Genomic DNA, 19760 nt, shown 5'->3' with positions numbered 1-19760 from the left:
AATTAGGATAGAAAATGGAGGTATAAACAACGGTTCTTAGCTAAAATCGCTGCTTATACCTAAGCGTATTGGAATATACAACAATTTTACTAAAATCGCTATATAACTGACACTCATAGACGACGATTCTACCCCACAATCGCCATCTGTTCACAAGCATATTGGAATATACAACAATTGTATGAGGAACTGCTGTCTATTTACCCATTTTAATTTAAAAAATGTCATCGCATTTTGATGGACAATGTTTGGTAGTAAAACTGATGTATATTAACTGTCGTAAATGGACTTTTTTTGCACTAGTGATTGTGAAATAGATTTAATAATATAAAAGGACTCATTGATTAATACAAGATGTTATATATATATATATATATATATATATATATATATATATATATATATCTTATGATACCTGATGAGATTGAGAAAAATAAAAAGAAATATGATTCTGTTTCTACAAATAAGGTTGTCTCACTATTGATCATCAAGAAAGAGTATGACATGAAAAGAATTGCAAGAGATAAATTAAGAAAAGATGATTGAAGAAACTACTCATATGTACTATCATGGATAAAGATAAGTGTCTATTTTTATTATAACATAATGTGTAGTATGTAAGGATTATAAATTGTAAGATCCTTTTTATTTTCATTTTTTTATGTATTATTGTACTATTTGATTTTACACATTTTCCTTTAGCATATTATTAAAGGTTAAATATGTTTTTCGTCCCTGTACTATAACACGTGATTGATTTTTGTCCCTGGTCCAAACTTTAGACCATCTATGTGCTTGTAGTATGGAAATTATTGGAATAAGTTCTTCTGTATGTGGAATTGGTTGAATTTAGGTTCTACTTTATCAACCCATTGAAAGTAGTTATAGTGGGACACACAATCAAAACAACAATGAATTTTGAAAACAAACTAACAATCTTTGAAAAAACCGATACACATCGGCCCATTAACGCAAGTAAGCCTAAGAGAGAAATTAAACAACCTAAATGGACAGATAATTTTATAAGTTAGGAAAGAAGTGAGAATGAGGGTTCATTGTAATAAAACAAAAGGGACACTGGATAATCTAAGAAAGAAATACTTTGTAAGGCCCATTTGGCCCACTTGATGTTTATTTACGTTATTCTGAAACAAAAATGAAGATGAAAAGTTTTATGCCCTAGTTTCTTAGTGAATTCTCTCTTTTCCTTAATGTAACCGTAGTAAAAGTCTAACAAAAAATAAAAATCATTTCACATACAAAAAGGCTCATTCCAATCATTTTCATACTACAAGTACCTAGATGGTCTAATGTTTGGACCAGGGACGAAAATCAATTTCATGTTATAATAAAGGAACGAAAAAACATATTTAACCCTATTATTAATGATCTTATAATAAAGGATATAAGAAGGAAGATCACTAATCTAAAATAGAATTTTTATATCATTATTTGTTAGAGGTCTAAAAATTCAACGTAATAGATGTGTAGTAGTACTTTTTGTAATTTAAGTTGATATTCTTTTTTTTATTGACTAAGTTGATATTCTATGTTAGTTAAGTAATACAAATATACGACATGTAAAAAGGATAAATATGTAGTTTGAACAAAGATTGGATTATATCTTGTTGGATATCCACTTCAACTATAGATAAGGTCAATTTAAAGTATGTAAATTCTCACCTTACAAGTTATCTTGTGAGGATGAGTTAAACTTAACCTCACTTCTTAATATGATACTAGATCGTACTCTCTTTCTTTGAATTCTTGGAGAACTTAGTTGAAGAGATGATAGAGAAACCAATTTCAGTGGTAGTTAAATTTGAACGTGTAGAGAGGGAAAAATTGGATGTGGAAAGGTGAAACCTTCAATAGAAGAAGGGATATGAAAAATGGTATGGTGAAAACCAAAAAGTTAAAAGATAATTGTTGATGTTCATGAAGTCATAAATCACGAAAAGGTATATTTGCTTACCCATTACCTTTGATATTCAAAATTCTTTGTCAAAGGTTTTTTATGATGGAAGTGATGAACTATAGGTGTTTGGTCAGACTCTAAGGGCATTCACTACAAAATAAAAGAAACTTAATTGAATATTATAAAAAGTTGATTGAAATTTTTAGAAAATTGGATCATCGTGACAAAGTAGTGATGAAGGATCCTGATGATGCGAAGTCAAATTAGAATTCAATTCAAAGATTGAGAGTGCATATTTTCCTTAATGGACAATATGATGATTTTGATTAAGTTTGTGGAGAAGTCTTGTGTAAGGAAATGACACCTGATTTAGAAAAATGTTATGCATTAATAGGAGACACACAATTTGGTGAACAACGTTGAAAACAAAAGATATGATTTATGATTCCACAACTATGTTGCTTGCTACAATAGTAGGTTGTGATGATTCCAATATGCGCATTTATTGTTTTGAATAATACATGGATAATTGACTCTGCTTGTTTTGATCATGTGACTTTTGATGATTAAAAATCTTAAAGCTCTATCACAAGACATTATTTCCACAGCTAATGGCAGTAAATCCACTATCATTGGAGAAAGAATTGTCTCTATTTGAAACCATTTGAACCTTGATATTGTTCTTGTTGTTCCTTCTCTAAAATATAACATATTATCATTCTGTCAAATAACCAAATCTTTATTGTGTGTAGTAATTTTTGGGCATGAATCTTGTACTTTTAAGGACATTCAAACGAGGAAGATGATTGGTTATGATATTAGGCGAGTAAGGTTGTATTACCTAGATTTGACAAAAGATTCAAGGAGATTTTGTCAAGTGTTGGCAACAAAAGGATGAAGATATTTGATTGGCTAAATTATAGGTTTGTATAATCAAACCTTCTTTAATTTAGTCTTGGTTTATAAAGTTCCTTATTTAGCTCCTGATTTATATGTATAAATTACTATAAGAACAATGTATCTTTATACAAATGAAATAAATATGAAATTATAGAGTGAATTCTTTTTCAAATTTTTTTTCAATTTGGTATTATAGTCATTTAGAGTCTATCATAACAAGATTTTTTAAGCCTACCGTGTCACTTGTTATGGGACTGGTATCAGACCATCCACAAATATTTAGTTTCACACTTGTTATGTATATGCCTTAGTGTAAACAGGGTGTATTGGAGTGTCTACATCCTTATGGTAGCTCCATATAAACTTTTCCAGACAATTTTACTTGTAAGAAGTCATTTTTCATGCAAATTGCTGCAAGGACCAATCAAGATTTACATATAGAGATAACAATACTGGAATTGTGCTAATTTTGGCTACGGGAGCAAATATTTTAGTGTAATCTATTCTATATGCTTGTGTATATCCCTTCGTCACTAATCTAGCTTTGAATCTCTTAATTGTACCATCTACATTAAATTTCACAGTATACACCCGACATGTTACTGGTTTCTTCTGAACTAGACATCGACAATTTCCTACGGTTCATTCTTTTTGCAAGGATCACATCTCCTCATTCATGGCATCCTTCTACATGGAGTCATTTAAATATTCTTGCACACTATTAGGAATAGATACAATAGATGACTGAATTATAAATGTGATATTTGAGTTATAAATTTTTTAGTTATACATGTAATTACTCATAGGGTATTTGGTTTTACTGGTGAAGTTAGGATCATAAGTAGGCTTAGGGATACCTCTAGTGACGCGATCTAGCATAATTCTTTTTTTTTGTATTAGGTTCTTGAGAGGATGATGTGAGTTGATTTTTAGATGGTTCCATTTTATGGTGACACTTTTACTTAGAGTTGGGATTTTAGTAATTTATGGTGAAAACCTAAGGAAGATTCCCACTGGACACGAACTTAACCAAATGGTTAAGTAAGTGTGAATGTTCACTTCACAAAGGCAAGATGAAAATCAATACAAAGTGATAGATGGAATGCAATGTAGAATGGAAATAGCAATAAGGTAAACATCAATGGTGGTAATGACTGAACCAAATGATGAACTATAAGCATTTAGCTAAAGAAAAACAAAGACATATATGAAATGGAAATGAATTGAAAAAAGTGGAAGAAGAGTAGTTTATGCAGTGGTTGTGAGAGGGATTCACGCCACTTGGAGTGTGGTAGCCATCAAGATGAGTGAAGGGTTGCCACTTGAGAGTCTCACACCACTCAAGATAAGACCTAACCAAGAGGATTCAAACCTCACAAACTTCTCACACAATTTGTGTAGAGTAACTATTCTATTCAAAGTTAACATGTAATACATGAAGTAAGGCGAATGGGTGCCTTGGTGGCCAAGAAGGGCAAGGGTAGGATGGGAAATAAGGGAGGGCAGCCTAGGAGGGTTGACTAAGGTCAAAACCGCACCTTTAGGCTCTCCTTCTAGAAACTAGGTCAAAAACCCTAATTTTAGGTGCCTTGTCTTGAAAAAGTGGGCTTGGATAAAGCCCATTTCGCTATGAGCACTCCTATTTATGCTAAAGGCACATAATCTATCCTATATTACTATTTGGACCCCTAAAGAGAGCTCAAATTATTTACAACTTGTTTTATTCTTAAAAAAAAACAGAAGGAAGAACATTTGATGCTCTAGTTTGTGTCCATTTCTCCCTCTAGTGAGGTCTGCTAGATCCTTGGTGAGGTCCTCACTTGATTGATGAGATGACTTCTCATAGTGTGAATGGTAATGTGGATCTTTGGTCATTTCTTTATTGACTTGGTTTGTATCAGAGGACGATTGGTGCGTATATCATCAACATCAATGAGCAAACCTTCTATCTGAACATCCTCAAATTCTTCCTCATTATGTGGTTGTTGATCAGCATATTGTTTCACACTTTCATCATCTCCTAATATAAATTTGTTACTTCCTTTCTCCAATATAAACTTAGTATCAGCTTCTTGTTGAAAAAAAGTGTGAGCTTCATCATAATTCTCCCCCTAAATTTCTGACTCAGGGGAAAAATATATCAATGTCTCATGAAAACTACATCGTAGTACCTATTTGGTTGTTTTGTGGACTATAACACTAGTGTCCTTTTTGGTAATTGGCATAGCCAAGGAACATACCTTTGAAATCTAGGAGACAACTTACTAATTTGATGCTTTTGTAAGTGAACATAAGCTACACAACCAACAAGTCCGTGTTAATTCAATAATTCTAGGACTTACTACTACATTTGTAAGTGATTGAAGAAACGCTTTATACTCAAGAGATCTAAACGTTGTTCAATTGATAGTGTATATTGCATATGTGAGAGCTTCTCCCTGATATATTGCTGACATATGAGCTCCAATCAGTGTCGCTCGGACCACCTCTAATAGAAGACAGTTCTTTCGTTCTGCCGCCCCATTCTATTATGGACTATTTGGATAAGATCTCTGATGAACAATTTATTTGGCTACTAAAGAATGTTGAAGTTTTGATTACATATCCTCCATTATCATTGTGGAATACCTAAATTTGTGCTTTATACTAAGTCTCAATCATTTTGCAAAATGTTTGGAATAGTCCTTTAGCTTCACTTTCAAACTGCATTAAACATAACTAAGTGATTCGAGCAAAGTCATTAATAAACGTTATAAATCACATTGAACTACTCAATGTTGAAATCTTAGATGGATCCCATACATCAAAGTGAATGATCATAAAAGGAAAAGAACTTTTATTTGAAATTAAAGGAAAATAAGTTGTGACTCCTTGTAAGCATACACACACATCACAATACAAAGTTGAAGTGTCTAATTGATCAAATACATTTGTAAATAATTTCTTTATGTAATCAAAATATGCATGTCCTAGACGCGTAAGTGTCCCACATGGACTAAAGATAAAATCAATGTATAGTATATAAGTGGGGCAATATTCACCTTACAAACAAATTTTGTGAGGATGAATTAGACTTAAAATCACTTCTTAATAAATCCAACAATAATAAAGTAAGAGTATGATGAAAATTTTGAATTTTTAGTTTGATCCTAGACTCAAGCAGTAACACCTGATGTGATATCTAAAGTTACTTACGGGAATGGTGTTGCTTTGGATTTCTTAGAGAACCATACTCACCCACAATGTGTTGAAGGGATGTGAGTTTATATGTTAAAGATGATCCATATTGTCTAGTGGAAATTGTATTTGAAGTTGATGGAGAGTTAGCCACCCATTATGTCCCATTAGAGTCATATTAAACGCGAATAGTGGTTGTTGAAGTTTAAGATGTTGATGCTCAAACAACTTTTCCCAATATAGATGTTCAATTAGTAAGAAAAACATTTAATATATTTCTTGAATGGCCAAGACAGTTGATTAAGGTAGTTTTAGCGTATACCTAATCATTAAATTATGCTTATTTCTTTTATTAAATTATCTCTAGTAATATTACATTAAAAATATTGAATATATTTCTTGCACGACCAAGCATTTGGTGATAGTTTAGGACATACCAAACTATTAAATAATGTTTATTTGATTTATTAAATTAATTTTATTAATGTTGTATTAAACTTTTTTTATTTCTTAAGATATATTTCCTACTAAATGCATTAGAGTTTTAGGAGAAATTTTATGTTAAATATTTATGTGATATAATTATGAGTAATATAAGTCATGTTTTTAATTAATTATGTTTCATAATATTTAAATAATTATATTTAACATATTTATTTTATTAGTTTAGCTACGTGTGGACATCTGAATATATAATAATAAAAAGTGATGTATTTAAATCTGGTAAGTCTGGATCCATTCAGAAATCTAGAAACACCAAAGTAGAGACTCAATAATACTTGCAAACATATATTGGTGACTCAAGAAGACATATATTTTTTAAAGTCTTAGTTGTCAATAATATTTTATTTTTAGTAATGTTACCTTTATCATTAATTGATTTTTCTCATTGCATGCAGGTCCCATTGGTACTTAATTGTCTTTATACACAAAAACAATGTTGTCTCATTATGTTCTTTAAATCGCAAACCCAATAATGAAATGAAAAAATTATTACAAAGTCAATTAATTTTAATGCATACACTAATTAGTTGATTTATAAACATAGAAGAGTGACTAAACAAAGACACATATATTTAGCTTCATACATAAATGTGTTATATGTCAATACTTTTTTTTTATTATGTAATAATGTTACTTTTATCACTATTGATTTTTCTCATTGCATGCAAATTTCTTGATGGTTAATTGTTTTTATACATACGGAACTACATTGTTGCGTGATTATGTTTTTTATACTATAAAACCAATAATGACATGAAAAACTTATTATAAGGGTGATTAATTTTAATGCATACACTAATTAGGTGATTTATAATTTTGTAATAAATTTATCTTATTTTCTTCTAATCTTTATTTAATAAATAAGGTAATTCATTTGAATGTGGCTATTGATGATGATGATGAATTGTTAGATTGAGTTCTCCCCTTCAACAACTGCCATACTAGGAATCAAACTCGTGACCTTGATTCTGATACCAATTATTGGATTGATCGCTTACCACTAGGTCAAAAATTGTATGTGATAGTCAAAACACAACTCTCTCTACTTAAATGTGTGGCAACCTGAACATTACAATTTAGTTGTGAATTAACTCATTTGACCTTTGTCATAGGACAATTATTAATGCACCTTGCAACATGAACAACATTTATTTTACCAATATTTAATAAGTTAGGGAAAATTTAAACACCTATGATTTTTATTAAGTGTTGAAAACAACTAAATGTAAAATATGGGCATGCTTTGTATGTAAGATGATAAGTTTCAATTCAATAACAAATAATGTAATACATAAGTGTTTTATCTGTCAGATGATACAACATTGTGTTATATTACTTTACGTCTAATAAAGCATGGATATGCTCATATAGTATGCACATATATTCAAGTTAACCCGTATAATACAAACATCTATATGCTTATTCCATGTTGTAGGGAATATTCATTGCTTTCGGAAATGATTATTTGTTCAAGCACAAGTCACATAAATGATTTCTTGGAATAAGAGGTAAATTTGTTTTTTTCAACAACTGCTTGACATGAGCATTGTCAAGTCTATAAAGACTATATGCTTCATACAACTCTACACTTTAAACAAATTGAAGTAAAGGCATACTGCCCCAATAAGAAATGAGTATATCCACATATGAAGATGTCACATAAAGAAGAAAATAACAATAAATGTTGTATGGAGTGCATGTAATGCATCATTCACAAATAAGTTCATCAGACCTAAGAAAGACATTCAAGTTAACTAAAACTACTTAATAACCATAAATCAATTTACGAAAACTACATTCTTCAATACTTATTTAAAGTTATTCATCATGAAGAAGAAGGAAAGACATTGCAAAGTGCTAAAACACAACTAAAATTTCTACGCCTTTAGAAGCTTCATAGAGAACATTATTTGTCTTCACTTAGTAACCTAAAATCGATAGCATAAACCTTGTATACGTCGAAAGACGCTATCACTCTCTAGTGAGCAACATTGTGATATGTGGATCACTGAATCGATAATTTACTTATCTTATCTAGGAGTGACTGTTTGGCAAAATACTCGGTAATTAGCCAAAGTAGTTGTTGTTTAAATAATACTCAATTTTAGCTAAGAGTGACTAGGTCCTAAGAATACTTGATTTTAGCCAAGAGTGACTATGTTCCAAAGAATACTTGTTTTAGTCAAGAATGACAACAATCCAAACTATATATTAAATGGGCTATAGTCAGGAGTAGCTACAAGCCCAAAAAATACTTAAGGGGTTAGTCAAGAGTGACTATGTTCCCAAAGAATACTCAAGGGAGGTAACCTGGAGTGACTACGATATAAAAAAAATACTTGTTTGTACTTTGCAGTATTAGTCTACTTAGTAGAACTTAATTTGTTGATTGAGAACTCGATGTAGTCTACTTTATCAAAAGAACCAATATACAACAATCGTGCCTATTCTCTTTCTCTTTATCTCTTTTACTTTGCATTTATACTAATATATATAGAGAGAGTTACTATAAACATTAATCTTTTTAAACAACTGAATTTGTTAAATGAAAGATTACGTCTGTATTTCATTAGACATAATTTTTATTCAAAAATTCGTTGACAATTCGCTTGTTCTATTAAACCAAAGTCTGAAACTCATCATCAAATGATTTTTAGAAATTTTGTCAAACACAATTCAACCCCTATTTTGGTGTTTATCCTACTTTTTCCATAGTAGTATTAGATACTTTAAGTCAAAATACACATTTTAGTACTTAATTGTTTTAAAATAACTAAATATATAATATTTTCTTTGCTAGTTTGGTAACTTATATTTTTTGTTAGTTAAAAAAATAAATATATTAAAAATATATCATTCTAATTTAGTTATAATCATAATCGACTTAAAAGTAACATATATAATGTAAAAAACAAATCATAACTGAGATAGAATGATAAAACTACATTATTATTTAAAGATATATATATATATATATATTATATTTTACATTTTCTATATCTATATTTGTATGTTGATTCAATACGTGACATAAAATAGTTAAAATAATAATTTTTGGATGTGGAAATTTCAATTAAAACTACATTATTATTTAAAGACATATATATATATATATGTATATTTTACATTTTCTATATCTATATTTGTATGTTGATTCAATAAGTGACATAAAATAGTTAAAATAATAATTTTTGAATGTGGAAATTTCAAGCTTGAACTTAGGTGCACAATGAAATTAGTTTCATCTTAAAAAATGAAGTTTAAATACGAATTGACATAATAAAAAAATTACAAAATGTAAAAATTACAAACTAACACTACAATCTTAGAAATGGATCAAAATTTATATAATCTTAACCCTCAACTAAGTAATTCTAGAAGACTATGCACATATATTTTGAGCAATAATTATTTATAAAAATATGTAAATAAGAATTATTTTTAGCAAATTAACATTTGTAAATTTTGATTTTTTTTTTGTAATTTTGGTTTGAAAAATTTCATAGAAAAAAAGAATTTTAAAAAATAGTGGGAAGAGTTTATATAATTTAAATTATTGATTTCTTAATAATAATTAAAATAATTATAAATAATTATTTAAAGAAAAATAATAATTTATCCAAATAATTTTTTTATAAATAACACTATTTCTTTTTTTATCCTCTATTGTTGTTATCATAATTATTTTAATAATTATTTATGTGTATAACTAAAAATAAATTTTAAAACTGAACAAATAAAAAATTAAAAACTGACTTAGAATATTTTTTTAATATAGGATTTTATTTTACAATTTGACATTTACATTTACTTAATTTATATTTTATTTATAAATAAATAGCTATTAACATTACATTTTTTTAATTCAATACAAAACTAAATAATCACTTCTCTAAATATTTATTTTTCTAATAAATTAACTTTTCATATTTTTAATTTTCCAATTAATTAGTTCATGAAACAATTATTTTTCTAAATAATTATTTTTTAAAATTATAATATTTTTTAATAACTGGTTTTCTAAATTATTATTTTTTAAATATTATTCCTCAGTATAATTACCTTTTTAAATTTGTATTTTTAAAAAGAAAATATTTTCTTCAATTTTATACAAAATATTTGTTTTAAAAACTATTTACCATCAAAATAATATATTTTATTTTGAAAATTTAAATTATCTTCTCTTTATTTTTAAATAAAAAGAACAGTTCAAAAAATTAATTCTAATTACTTTTTTAGCAAAATTACATTCAATCATATTCAAAATTCAATTTCATGAAAATCAAATTCTTAACTAGTGTAATAAACAGTTAGATAAGTACAATTAAAAAGGTTATATTTTACTATTTTGGAACAAATTTCTCACAAAGATATAGGGGATTATTTAGGGTTTATGGCTATTCAATCCATAGATAGCTACCATGTCTCAGAGAAATTTTTAAGTGGGTCCCAATGGCACTTGGCTATCTTGTATAAATTGAAGTACCAGTTTCCCTCTCTCTCACACACAAGCCCCTACCAATGTGCACAGCCATCGACACTGAATTCCGCATGTTTCCCGTTTCTGTTCCCAACTCCGGTGGACTATTCGTGAGTCTTTCCGACACCGTTTTTGGCTTTTGGGAGGATCTCCGGGACCCGTCGGAGAATTCATCCATCTACGGCGACCTTCTTGATGAGGACGATGGCAATCTTTGTTCTATGGAAAACAATCACAAAGCTTTCTGGGAAGAACAATACCACCTTCTCCAGGTATAATTTCATTCACAGCAACTCCAATCACTCAAAGGATTTCTTTTCCCATAATTTATGCTATCTCTGTCATATGGTTTACTTGGTTTCCATCACATATTTTCTATTTATCTTTTCCATTTTTCTTACTATATTGCGCAACCATCAACTCATGAGGATTTATCCATCAAAATTAATCATTGATTCTGAATCCTGATTAATTATGTCCAAAGAGTTTGCATAAATGTGAAGAAAATATTTCATCTTACTGATTTTGTACCTTGTTAGCTAGATCCAGACTAAAAATTCTAAAATAGTATGAGACCATTTTAGCGATTATTATATTGGATCACCAGTGTATAAGTACGTCCATTTCTATAAATTTAAAAACTTACTGTGTTGGTATCTAAGTACTGCAGAACAGAAGTAACACGTATATAATATCAAAATATAATATATGAATTTATATATCATATAATTATAAATTATATAAATTCACAGTAATTATACGTGTGTTGGATACACTATTTTAGAGAGATTGTTCGAACCTCATATATCACCCAAAATTTTATGTATATATATATACACACTTGGAGAAGCAATTATGAAGTTTATGACATTATTTTTTTCCATTTTTATAGGCAAGTTTATACAGAAGTAGCTCAATTGAGACAAGAGTTGGGCAAGCTACAAGGGAAGCTCTGAAAGAGTTAAATATGTGGGATATGCAGTGCCTTTGCCGGAGAGAATTGAATGTTAAGAGCTGTCTGAATTGTTTGAGGAGGGAAATATGTGATCGTTTGTTGAACCTTGGTTACAATTCTGCTATTTGCACATCTAAATGGAGGACTTCCTCGGAAATCCAAATATCAGGTATACACTATCATGAAAAATCTTTGGTTAAACTACACTTTTTCATCTTAAATTTTGCCTCTTTTGTCTTTTAACTATAAAATGTTTCACTACTTTCACTTATAAAGTATTTTTATAGCTAATTGTTCTTTCTACTTTTCCACTAACTGTGTTAGATGATTTTGGCTGTCACTGTACTGTGACAAAGGCTCTCTTATAGTGTTAATTAATCAAGCAAATTTGGTTATGAAAACGAAATAATACTTTTAATAATATTAATTATGTCTAGAAATAATTTGTAATGTTTGAAACAAACTTATTGTGAGAACTGAGGCTCTGCATATTTTATGGAAAATTTTCAAGTGGGGCTTATTTTTTATACCAGAAACAAACCAAAGAGATTAATTAAGGAGGAAATTTTAAAATTTAAAAAATCAACCAAAACAATGTTGTATTTTACCCAAAAAAAAAAATCATTCCATGAGCATGATAATAGTAAATTCATTTCAGAGAAAGTGAATCTATGAGTAATTTCTATTGCTAACTTATATGTGGGGGCAGGTCTCAGGGATAGACAATGTGTTCATTACATGTTTCCAATGTGACTTGGATTATTTAAATTGTAAAGATAAAAACATGGTCATAGGTGGGACAGGTCTGAAAGACACAGCCAGAAGTTTGTGTTAAATATTAAATGAACTTCAAATAATGAAGTTGGTTTTTAATATTATTGATCGTAATCTTTTCAGGGGAGCATAGTTATCTGGAAGTGATGGACAACTCAAACACAAAAAGAGAAGTAACAAAAGTGGTAATTGAATTGAATTTTCGAGCAGAATTTGAGATGGCACGTGCTAGTGAAGAGTACAACAGATTAATTACTAGGTTACCAGAGGTGTTTGTTGGAAAAGCAGAGAGGTTACGAGTCATAATTAATATTATGTGCTCAGCTGCAAAAAAAAATATGAAGGAAAAGAAAATGCACTTAGGACCTTGGAGGAAACAAAGGTACATGCAAGCAAAGTGGCTTGGTATGACAGATAGAGACATGACAGTGCCACTTCCCACTGTTTACAAATCACGACCACGAAAATATAAGGCTTCAATGCTCACTTGCGATTTAGTAGAAAATATTCCTGGGCATCACTGTGTTGTACTTTGCTGAGTTTGTGTTATTGGAGATGATGAACAATTTTCCCCCACTTGAATCATTTTCATAGCATAGCATATATGGTTATGGCCACGTTTGTTGTGAAATCAAACAAGGTTTCATTTGAGGACAGTGAAATCACACTTGGAAGTATATCATGGAAGCTAAAGAATAAGTTTTTTCTGTCAAACCATTGATATTGAAAACTTCCTCATTATTTCTCAAGTTTAATCATAATCATCGATATTAACATCAAATTTGAATTACAAAAGAATTTGGACAATCTTTTATGCACACGTCTTTGAAGAATATATGCTTGATAAAACTTACAGTTGTTGTTTTACATTAAAAGATTTTTAAGTTGTTTAAAATTTTTATTTTTAATTAGAATTAAATGTGTTTTTCGTCTGTATTATAATTTAAAATTGTTTTTTTTTATTTCAAATTTTACAAAATCGAAATGTTTGTAAAATATAAAAAATTGAAACGAGTCTGTCAGAATAGACGACTGTAATATTTTTTTATGTGAATATTAAACTATATTATAATATTAAAACGTTAATACAGATCATCTGAGTTATAAATCATTGTCATGTTATCATTTCTATTTTATAATATTTGTTCACCTTAATTTTAAAACAAGAACTAAAACATATTTAATCTTTATAATTATAATTAAACATAACAAATAGCTTTCATAAAAAAGGAATTTAAATTTAGAACCACAGTACATAAATATCTAATTTTTTATTTTACCTATTTTCATTGAATTTTATATTCCTGGACGCTGAACAAAGTTTTCTCTCAATGAAAAGTATTACATTATTAATATTACTAATATTATTAATATTATTAAAAAATTAATATTATTAATATTATTAATAAAATTAATATTATTAATATTATTAATAAAATTAATCTTATTAATATTATTAATATTATTAATGTTATTAATATTATAAATGTTATTAATATTATTAATTTTATTAATATTATAAATGTTATAAATATTATTAAATATTATTAATACTATTAAATATTATTAATATTACTAAATACTATTAATATTACTAAATACTATTAATATTATTAAATATTGTGAGTATTATTAATATTATTAAATATTATAAGTAGTGTTAATATTATTAATATTATAAATAATACTACGATATTAATATTATTTATATTATTATTACTAATATTATTAATTTTATTCATATTATCAATATCATTAATACTATTAATATTATTAATACTATTATTATTAATAATAATATTATTATTAAAAATAATAATATTCATATTATTAATATAACACAAATAATATTATTTACATTATTATATTATTATTATTAATTTTATAATATTAATAATATATATATATATATACCTATTAGTTATGCTTATTATTATTTATGAATATTAATTATGATTTTATAATTATTTATATTATAATAATATTTTTAATATTATATATATATAACTATTATGATAATAGATGGGAGGTAATAGAGATCCGTAGATAATAGATGGTAAGTAATAGAGATATGTACGTAATAATTGGTAGGTAATAGAGATTTGTGGATAATAGTTGGTAGGTAATAGAAATCTATGAGTAATAGTTGGTAGGTAATAGAAATCTATAAGTAATAGTTGGTAGGTAATAGTAATCCATAAGTAATAGTTGGTAGGTAATAGTAATCCATGAGTAATAGTTGGTAGGTAATAGAAATCCATGAGTAATAGTTGGTAGGTAATGTTGAATTTACCTACGAATTTAAATATGTGGGTAATGTCCGTAAGTAATATCCGTATGTAATGTTGAATTTATCTACAGATTTAGATCCGTGGGTAAAAATCCGTAAATAATACTGATGTTTTTGTAGTGTCATTAGTGCAAAATGTAGAAACAACTACTGTTTATTAAGTACGACTCTACGGTCAAACGCAGTCTTTAAAAACGCGGTGACATTTTTTATATTAAGTTCATTTACAAATGCGACTATTTGTTTTTTTTTATCGGCAATAACAAATAAATAAATTTGAACCACTTCAGGGGTGGTTCAACCCTTATACATATTGCACACCACCAATTTCAATGACAGACCGCCAAAACAAACGAAACAACGCCTTGCCCTTACTTAACCTAAAAAGAGAAAAAAACTTCAAGAAACTAACCTCATGCACTCCATTGGTTCCAAACACTAATTAGAAAAGGAGAAAGAAACTAACCTGGAATTTGTAGAGACCCAAGACCAAACCTTTACTTGTACCAACGCAAAAACTTCAAACACATCAGCCACTCCTCTTTTGAAAATTATTCTATTCCTTTGACTCCAAATTTCACTAACCACCCCTACCCATATTGTGTTCCAAACAATAAGACCCGTCTCAGAAGGTAGAATCAACCTGAACTGATCGAAGTTAAACCTCGGCTCAGTATGAGCCACGAACAGAACCCCAAGCCATATGTAGCATAAACACCAAACTCACCAAGCGAAACTACAACCGAAGAACAAATGACTACACGACTCTTCCTCCTTCCCGCGCAGAACGCACCTCAAGCTTTCTAACTGCACCCCTCTTCTACTAAGATTTACCTTAGTAGCAAGCTTATTTTCCAACACCCTCCAAGCCATAAGAGCTGCAGAAGGAACAACCTTGCTCCTCCATATCTTACTAAAAACCGGCAATGAATCCGCCTCATTGTCCTTCCTGATAAGTTTGTAAGCTGAACTTACTGTAAAAGATTGTAGACCCCCAACCTTCCAAATCCAACTATCAGCCTCTCCTGGGGCCACCCCAACCCCAAACAGGAGCTGACTCAACTGCTCCGCCATCGGATTCTCCCACTCAAAGAAAGACCTTCTCCAAGATAGTTTCCAAACCCATCTTCCATTAGACCAAGACCCACACTCCAACAGTTTTGCGTCTTTGTTAGAGCTAATAGAGAACAGTCTTGGATATACATTTTTCATCGCCTCGCCCTTCAACCATCTATCCTTCCAGAAATAAATATCCTTCCCATCACCTACTTTCCACTCAAAACTGTCTTCGAAACTTCTCCCCCACCCCTCCGTCGACCACACTTCCTTCAAATCTTTCCACCAAAGAGAGCAACTCCTATCTTTACCCTCCACTCCCAGAGATCTCCACCCACCGTACTTAGAAAATAGAACTTCCTTCCAAAGACCGACCTCAACCGAGCCCAACCTCCAGATCCACTTCCCCAGCAAAGCCAAGTTAAACAGCTTTGGATCTATGATTCCTAGCCGCCCAAACTCACGAGGCTTACAAGCCAAGTTCCATGAAACCCAAGCAATCTTCCTTCCGTCTGTACCCCATCCCCAGAGAAAATCCCTTTGTAACTTGACCAACTTCCGTGCCACCCCAGCAGGCAATTTGAATAACGACATAAAGAATAACGGGATGGAAGAGAGCACTGACCTTATCAGAAAAATCCTCCCAGCCATCGACAAACTTCTTCCCTTCCACTTGCTTAATCTCGCCTGCACTTTCTCTAGCACCCCGTTCCAAAACGCGCCGCGCTTATGACTCCCTCCAACTGGCATGCCCAGGTATATGAAAGGAGATACCATCGTATCGCAGTTAAAAATCGCTGCGAAACGCTGAAGTGTGACCTGGTCCATCCTCGTCCCTCCGATCCTACTTTTCTCAAAATTAACCCTTAACCCAGAAGCGAGCTCGAAACACTGCAGGATCGCCTTTATGTTGAATACGCTTTTGGTATTTGCTTCGCAGAAGAACAAGGTGTCGTCCGCATATTGTAACATATTTACCTTTACTTTATCCTTTCCAACCTCCAAACTGTCAATCAACTTCTTTTCTTCTGCCACCCTTGTCACCCCAGCTAACCCTTCCGTCACAATGAGAAAGAGAAAAGGAGCAAGCGGGTCGCCCTGACGAAGATCCTTTCTAGGAAAGAACTCCCTAGTTGGACTCCCGTTCACCAAGACAGACACCGATGCTGACTCCAAGCATCCCTTTATCCACCGAATTCACCAGTCGCAGAAACCCAACCTCCTTAGCATATAGTATATAAAGTCCTAGTTCACCGAATCATAAACCTTCTCATAGTCGACTTTAAAAAAGATACATCGCTTTCTCTTTCTCTTGTAATCCTCTAGCACCTCATTTGCAATGAGCACGCTATAAATAGACCTCTTCCTTCAATAAATGCCGACTGTCTTATATCAATAATTTTTCCAATCACCTTTTTCAGACGCAAGGAGAGCGCCTTAGAGATGATTTTGTACAAGCAACCTACTAGAGAAATAGGTCTAAACTCCCCCATCTGTTGAGGATTTTCAACTTTTGGTATCAAGCAGAGAAAGGACACATTTGATCTTCTTGGCCAACAGCCAAAACCAGCAAAATCTTTTACTGCTGACATCATATCCTTCTTTAAAATTTCCCAGCAGGAATTTATAAAGCCAAAGTTAAACCCGTCTGGGCCTGGACTTTTTGAGTTATCACACCCCCAGATCGCTGCCCTGACCTCTTCTTCAGAAAAATCACTGACTAACGAAACATTGTCGGCTTCCGAGATAGAATTGAATATAACCTTGTCTAGTCTGACCTGACAAATATCGTTCCTGGCAAACCTTTCTTCAAAGAGCTCACAAACCTTATTCTTTACCTCCTCCTTATTATTGCACCATTTGTTATTATCAAAAACTCCATGTAACTGATTCCTTGCCCTCCTCCATTTTACTGCTGAATGAAAAAACTTTGTATTGAGATCCCCCTGCTTTATCCAACTCTGTCTTGCTTTCTGAAAAAAAAATCGCCTCTTGTTTAGCCTTTGATGGCATTTCATGAAGGTCTTCTTGAATCATGTAAGGAAAAGGGGTGCGGAAGCTATGAAGGTGTGTGAGCAAGATCCTCCTAAGAGTGGTGTTGATCTTGAAGGTGCATGATGTGTATGATGCTAGGGAGGTTCGGCCAACCCAAGGAGAGGTGAAGGAGATGAAGTTTAGAGCCTAGAATTCTAGGAGAAGCAAAGCTTGGCACAAAATGGCAGCATAACTTTACTCACAATAAACTTGGAAAATACATGAGATAGCCTCCCTATTTATAGGCTATTTGGACGTAGAAGCTAAGCTAATAGCTAATGAAATGGAAACCAAATGAAATGCAAATCATAAGCCATGTGCCATGACCGGTCACACCTAGAAAGCTTCTAGAAAGTTTCACTCAAATATGCTTTCTACACTACTCTAATTACTAAGTACCCCTAATGGGCCTTTATGCAACATGTACAAAGCTTTCTCTCTTCCATCCGTCGCTTCATTCACTTGGGCTTGAACATGCTTAGCCATTGACCTTGTGAGAGGACCTAGACGGTCTAGTTCCACATCTAGACGCTCTTCTTGGTCTAGACGCTCTTCATGGTTTGGGCTTTGGCTCCCATGGCTAGATGTGCTTGGCCCTCTTCCATCAGCCTTGGCCTCGATAAGTTTAGCAAAGAGAGACTTTCTTTCATCCCTTTCTGACTCTACTAACCCATCTTCCTCATCATGAGTGTCCAGTTCCTCTAACCTTTTTTAGATTTCCTTACTAGCCTGATTCACGTCTCCGAAGACTTCCCTATTCCACACCTTTAAGTTAGCTTTTAACTTTTTCAGCTTTTCTTTAAACACAAAAATTCCCCCTCCTGTCACCTTGTAATAAGACCAACACGAGCACACGAACTCCTTAAACCTGCTATCTTTCAACCACACATCCAAACATCTAAAAGGTTTCAACCCCCAGTCAACTGAGACTTCTTTCAAAATAACTGCACAATGGTCCGATATTGATCTGTGTAAGACGAATTGTTGGCTGTTTGGCCAATACTCCAACCACTCCTTGGAGACCAACACCCTATCAATCCTGCTTTTAACCAAACGATTGGGCTTGAACCAAGTAAACTTCCTGCCCACCAACGGAATATCTACCAACTCTGATCTTTCAATGAAATCATTGAAAACCCTTTATTTCTCTAGAGTAATCAGTAGTCAAAACCACACTCTTCCTTTCCTCCTGTCTTCTTACAGAGTTAAAGTCTCCAATGATACACCAAGCCTTTGATAATTGACCCTGTCTGAAATCGTTAATCTCGTTCCACGTCTCTTTCTTCTCCCGCAGAGAGCCTGAACAATAGATATTCACAATAGTAACGTGAGTTCCAATGCCCCTCTTCCACACCCCTTCTAACACAGAAAAATTCCTACCATTTACAAAACTGGACAACTGAAACGCCCTGTTGCTCCACATCGTAATCACTCCGCCTGCGCTGTTAACAACTTTGTTTTCCACCCAATCCAATTCGTTGGTTCCCCAAAGCAGACACACCTTTTCCCTACTGAAATCCGAACACTTCGTCTCCTGTAAACACACCATGTCCATCTGCTCCCTGCTGATCAAATCCCTGACATAATTCCTTTTATTTGCCCCGCCTACCCCTCTGATATTCAGACTAAGAATCTTCATTGACAAACTTACTCCTTTCTTTCCACATCTTTC

The 19760-nt window shown here is 31.5% G+C and overlaps 1 protein-coding gene across 1 annotated transcript; it reads left to right on the top strand.

Annotated features, from left to right (window-relative positions):
* Nucleotides 1-10985: 10985 nt before the first annotated feature.
* Nucleotides 10986-13359, top strand: LOC137834490 (uncharacterized). The gene is made up of 3 exons (XM_068642525.1): nt 10986-11251; nt 11872-12103; nt 12832-13359. Exons 1-3 carry the CDS (start codon nt 11021-11023, stop codon nt 13245-13247), a joined length of 879 nt encoding a protein of 292 aa, XP_068498626.1. The 5' UTR covers nt 10986-11020; the 3' UTR covers nt 13248-13359.
* The last annotated feature ends 6401 nt before the right edge of the window (nt 13360-19760 follow it).

The sequence above is a fragment of the Phaseolus vulgaris genome, chromosome 5 (assembly GCF_000499845.2).
Source record: "Phaseolus vulgaris cultivar G19833 chromosome 5, P. vulgaris v2.0, whole genome shotgun sequence".
NCBI classification, from domain to species: domain Eukaryota; kingdom Viridiplantae; phylum Streptophyta; class Magnoliopsida; order Fabales; family Fabaceae; genus Phaseolus; species Phaseolus vulgaris.
This window is presented reverse-complemented; position numbering and strand designations above follow the sequence as displayed.

Coding starts and splice junctions, on each gene's coding strand:
- LOC137834490 (XM_068642525.1), top strand. CDS start 11,021: ATGTGCACAGCCATCGACACTGAATTCCGCATGTTTCCCGTTTCTGTT. Junction 11,252..11,871: donor AACAATACCACCTTCTCCAG/GTATAATTTCAT, acceptor CCATTTTTATAG/GCAAGTTTATACAGAAGTAG. Junction 12,104..12,831: donor CTCGGAAATCCAAATATCAG/GTATACACTATC, acceptor TAATCTTTTCAG/GGGAGCATAGTTATCTGGAA.